This window comes from Oryza brachyantha, chromosome 6, assembly GCF_000231095.2.
Source record: "Oryza brachyantha chromosome 6, ObraRS2, whole genome shotgun sequence".
NCBI classification, from domain to species: domain Eukaryota; kingdom Viridiplantae; phylum Streptophyta; class Magnoliopsida; order Poales; family Poaceae; genus Oryza; species Oryza brachyantha.
The window spans coordinates 3,375,718-3,381,200 of NC_023168.2; the positions used below are offsets into that span (position 1 = coordinate 3,375,718).

Genomic DNA, 5,483 nt, shown 5'->3' on the forward strand with positions numbered 1-5,483 from the left:
AAACAAGGTGATGCAACTAACAAAAAATTCACATTACTTAACTCCAGTTTGTATGTACTGTTGGCGGTTCTCGATGTAGTAGTGTATATATGCATTAACCTAATTAATTTTCAGTGCATGTTACCGTCATTCTGTCGAAGCAGTTGAACTGAAATATGCCATTTCAACAGCCATATTTTCATAGTTGTCCATTCCCATGTTTCTGTTAAAACTAATTTTCTCCCTCATATAATGTTAAAAACTTATATTCTGAAATAAACTACAGTGATGTAGTAGAAGGGAATTCCAAATTCAATTTATCAGTCAAAAGCTCAGAAAGTATACATGTCTATGCCTGTTTTAGGTGTTGAAATTGGATCCTAAACTAACCCCATTGACATTATGGTTTCAGGCCTGGAACTCTGGTACTCACCTAATTCAGGAGAATTTTGAACGGTAGAGATGCTCATAAAAGTTTGATGTTTGGCACATTCTTGCCCTCCTGACATCTTGAGGAAATTGCTGACTTTATAAAGAGGCATACAAACAAATTATGAGCATATGAAGGAGGATATGATATTTGTAGGATCCTATTCCTTAAGGTTTGTTGTGTTTTAAGTAATTGAAAAAAAATGAAAGAATAGGAATACAGACACACATCAATATATAGAATTTTTTTTACAAGAGAATTGATGTAAAACTTTCTTTATTTTCTCTCAACAACTTATGGAAAAAGATGATTTCCTTTGTTTATTTTCCTAACTTTATTTCTAAAAACTGAATAAAAGCATCGTTAGGAATCCAAATCCTTTGTTTTTCTTCAAACCGGGCCAGCTCTTAAAAAGACCTTTTCCAAGCTGATATATACTTGCGTCCAGCTAAAATAAACTTCATCTTTTTACAAGCTTTACTCCCTAAGATTTCTCACCTGTAACCACATGGAAAACTTTCCTATTTAATTACCTGAAATTCTTACCTAATTAGGAGCTAAAACTCAAGCAAAGGCAAGAAGGGTACGCAGACAATAGTTTGCTAATCTCATTTAGATGCCTAAAATGACTAGTGGGATATTTTTTATTTTATTTTGGAGACAACAAATATATACACACACTCAAAGGAGAAAAAGGAAAAGAGGAAGGCACTCCATAGATCATTTTATAACGATTGTTGCCGTGACTTGGGGACACAAGTTTAGTCTTTGAGTTGCCTTTACCAACTATGTTTGCGTGTGTTGAACACATTTCACATGTCAGTAATCAGAGTTCTCTCTCCTTTTCTATAGCACTAAAACAAAAAGATTCGTGACATGCTTAGGCTCGGGTGGAAAAAGATTTCGTGGCACATACAGAGCGTCAACTTAGCATAAGATTATTTAAGTATTAGCTAAAAACATTAAAAAATTAATATTAATTTTTAAAACTACTTTTATGTATAATTTTTTATATTATAATAATATAATATTTATCAGTTTGAGAAGCACACGCATGAAAACAAGGGTAAAGGTTGAGAAAGTTGGCTTTCGAATCCAACCTTAGTAGGGTTTAAACTCTTAAATTCAGCTCTATAGGCAAAGTTTCGAGTAATGGAGCTGCTGGAATCTAATTTACTCCTCTATTTACAATCTAAAAAAATTTACTCTTCTAATTTATTTTTCTAGATTACTAACTTTTCATTCTATTACTAAGGTAAATTTAGAATCACCCAGTGACAGATTTAGCCAACAAGATTAGTAAGATCTAAACAAATTAGATAATTAGATAGAGTTTCAGTCCCCGTTTCTACTGATCTTTGTCATAAAATTTAGAAAAGTCTCCGTAGGGCTTCAATAGCTTTATCGGAGATAGCATGTCTCGAGCCCCCGGCGTCCACATATTGGATCCGCCGTGGAACCACCGTTTAGTTGTCTTCTAGCCGAGCTCTAGAAAATGCGAAGCTCAGCAGTGCCACGTGGCATCCACTTTCTTACCTTCCACAGGATCACTCGATCAGACGGTCCTCCACCCCGACCAATCACGCTCAGCCAGCTCGTCACCTTCGCTAATAACAATAGCCTCAATATTTAAGCACAAATCCTCGCTCTCTTCTCCGTAAAACGAAGCGAGAAAAGCAAACCCACGAAATCTTCGCGCACGCATTTTTTCGCGCAGCAGCGCAAGCGCTCTGCTTTTCGCGAGCACTAGCCGCGGCCCCGCCGCAGGTCGGGTCGGCCACTAGCACGAGCAGCAGCAGCGGCGGCAGCCAGCCATGTGCGGCGGCGCCATCCTCTCCGACATCCTCCCGCCGCCGCCACGGCGGGTGACGGCCGGCGACCTCTGGCTGGAGAAGCAGCAGAAGAAGAAGAAGACGCAGAAGGCGCGGAGGCTGCCCCGACGCGACGAGGAGGAGGAGGAGGAGGAGGAGGACTTCGAGGCCGACTTCGAGGAGTTCGAGGGGGAGTCCGGGGAGTCGGAGGTGGAGGTGGAGGTGGAGTCCGACGTCGACGAGGCCAAGCCGCCGCTCGCCGCGCCGCCCAGGAGCGGCGTGGCTAGAGGTAAAAGGACGGCGCCTCGGCCTTCGATTTGGTTCTGTAGTGCGGAAGGGGGATTGGGTTCGTCGTAGAAAGATCGGATTTTTTTGGGCCACTGATGGGGATTTGCGAGGTAGATTTACCGATTTTTGTTCTTAGGTGAGTTGGCGGCTGGATTGGGTGATAAAAAACGAGGCCTTTCTTGGTTTTGGTTGGCGTAAATGCTTTTTTTTAATATAAAAAGTTTATTTTGGTGCTCAGTGAGCAGATTGGGTGAGGAGAAGGATGGCTTGTTTTGTTGTTCAGTAGGGAAATTTAATCTCTGCAAATCGAAGAATTCCACCTAATTATTGTTGCAGTTAGGGGTTTGATATCATGTGAATTATTGCTTTGTACCGTAGAAATCAGCCTTTTGTTACGGTATCCTGTGAGTGCTGCTTATGATTCACGGGTTGGGACACGATAGATTTATAGAGATTGCCCGGATGGTATCAGATCTGTGTTTATTCGTGTTAATTACTTCAAGTAATCTCATGTTTACAACCTTGGATTTGACATAGAATCTAGAAATTTCTGAACAAACTTTGGACTCTGTAGCAGGATCCTATTCTGAAGATATAGATGCTTTACATGCCATGTGATTGGACTGATCATCTGTCTTCAATGTTTTTGATGTCTTCTCTTCTCTTAATGCTTATTCAGTTATTTAATTGGTGGGCAGTTCTTGTGCTAAAATGTTCTAGTATTCTCTAATTGTTCGTTAGTGCTTCATATATGCTAATGATTCACAGGTTGCACGTTTTAATACTCTGATCTTACTCCTTGCTTCAGGTGGATTGAACACTACTGTTGCTGGTGCTGATGGCCCTGCAGCAAGGTCTGCGAAAAGGAAGAGAAAGAACCAATTCAGGGGTATCCGCCAGCGCCCATGGGGCAAATGGGCTGCTGAAATCAGAGATCCTCGCAAAGGTGTCCGCGTCTGGCTTGGCACCTTCAACTCTCCCGAGGAAGCTGCTAGAGCTTATGACGCGGAAGCACGAAGGATTCGAGGCAAGAAGGCGAAGGTCAACTTCCCGGACGGGGCTCCGGTGGCTTCTCAGAGCCAGCACACTGAGCCTTCCTCTGTGAACATGCCCACCTTCAGTGTGGAAGAGAAGCCGGCTGTCATGTCAGCAGGCAACAACACCATGTACAACACAAATGCCTATGCCTACCGTGCTGTTGAATACACCTTAGAGGAGCCATTTGTGCAGACTCAGAATGTCTCATTTGTTCCCACAATGAATGTGATTGGGGATTCTTTCCTGAATCTGTCCTCTGATCAAGGGAGCAACTCCTTCGGCTGCTCGGACTTCAGCCAGGAGAATGACACCAAGACCCCTGACATAACATCCATGCTTGCACCGACCTTGACTGAGGTTGATGAGTCTGCATTCCTCCAGAACAATGCCAGTGGTGCAATGGTACCTCCTGTGATGGGGAATGCTAGCGTTGATCTCGCTGACCTGGAGCCGTACATGAAATTTCTGATTGACGGTGGTTCGGACGAGTCGATTGACACCCTCCTGAGCTCTGATGGATCTCAGGATGTAGCCAGTAGCATGGACCTTTGGAGCTTCGATGACATGCCCGTGTCTGCCGAGTTCTACTGAGGGATTTGGGGTGTAGCAACTGGTGCCTGTATATAAGAACAAGTGGTAAGCATCGGCAATTGTGAAAACTAGCTCTTTATGAAACTAAAATCTCCATTTCTTTGATCTCTCTTCACCTTGTTTCAGGAATAAACATTCCAGACATCCAAGAAGCGCATCTGTCAGGACCTGGGCGCCTCTAGTTGTGCTATAGCTATGTTAGTATGTGTTATGTCTTTAGCTTAGACGGTGAAGTCTCAATTACTCTTTGGCAGTGGACTATATCTGTATGTAACTGCTATTGTGAGGCTGGAACAAGCTATTTAGTTTCTACCTTATCTGTACTTGCTAAGTTGCTATAGATGGCTGTGAACCCTGTGGCGCCAATTAATGTTTGCTATATACTGTGGTTGGTTTGATAAACTCTGGTTTAATGGACCCCTGTCAATGTTCGTGCTATGGATGGGGATAAGCAATATCGTTCATCATATTAAACTAGCATATACTTGCAAAATATACCATAGAGTAAAGCTGAACTTGCAATAATGTTCTTGCACAAGTTGCAAAATGTTGCCTTATGGAAACAGTTGCCGGACCAGGCTGTGTTATTATAACATTTATTTGTAGGCCAACAACTTGTGTTCAAGGGGAAGGTGGCGAGTGCCAATCATGCTTGCTTTTTTTAAAGGGAGAATCATCAATTGCACTTAACTCTGGAGTCAAAAATCTGGTCTTTAACATATAGTTTCTTTACTTAATTTCTGGTTCCTCGAAGAAATATTGGTCGCTCTTCAATTTTGAAGTAGTCAACAGGGCATGAAGTTCGATGAATTTTGGATCTTCTTTGTCTGGTGTACACTTTTTCATGAGTCATGACCTGTTTTGGTTAATTTGCTTGTTGAAATAAGTTTATTCGAACCTCCTATGTCTCCTACCCTTCTAACTCCTAACAATAAAAATGTGGCAGAGTGTCGAGGAATTTTGGTACCACTTCTTCAATGCCCCCCATCTGGCCATCGACGGTGTAACACCTTCATCTTTTCGCTTCTGCTTATGATATGTCATTTGATTCTTTTTATAAAAAGCTAAACAATCACCACCTACGATGGTTCAATATATTTCAATGGTATCACATTCAAAGAATAGTATCGCGTCAATAAACGGGGCATCCCTTGTCTCCATCTATAAGAAGAGAGGAGCAGACGAACAGTGCAAATCGTCGTGTTCTTGTTGCCTCTTCCTGATGCCGTCATCAATAGGTCAAGCCTTCTTACATTTGGCTTAAATTTGTTCGAAATGAGTTTACAGGATGCCGACTTCAAGGCCGTTGGCTATTTTTCTGATGATGTCCATGAATTGGAGGACGA

At 42.1% G+C, this 5,483-nt stretch overlaps 1 protein-coding gene across 1 annotated transcript; it reads left to right on the forward strand.

Annotated features, from left to right (window-relative positions):
• Positions 1-2,053: 2,053 nt before the first annotated feature.
• Positions 2,054-4,586, forward strand: LOC102705636 (ethylene-responsive transcription factor 1-like). The gene is made up of 3 exons (XM_040524941.1): positions 2,054-2,509; positions 3,317-4,182; positions 4,264-4,586. The coding sequence occupies exons 1-2, from the start codon at positions 2,224-2,226 to the stop codon at positions 4,135-4,137; spliced, it is 1,107 nt and encodes a 368-aa protein (XP_040380875.1). The 5' UTR covers positions 2,054-2,223; the 3' UTR covers positions 4,138-4,182; positions 4,264-4,586.
• The last annotated feature ends 897 nt before the right edge of the window (positions 4,587-5,483 follow it).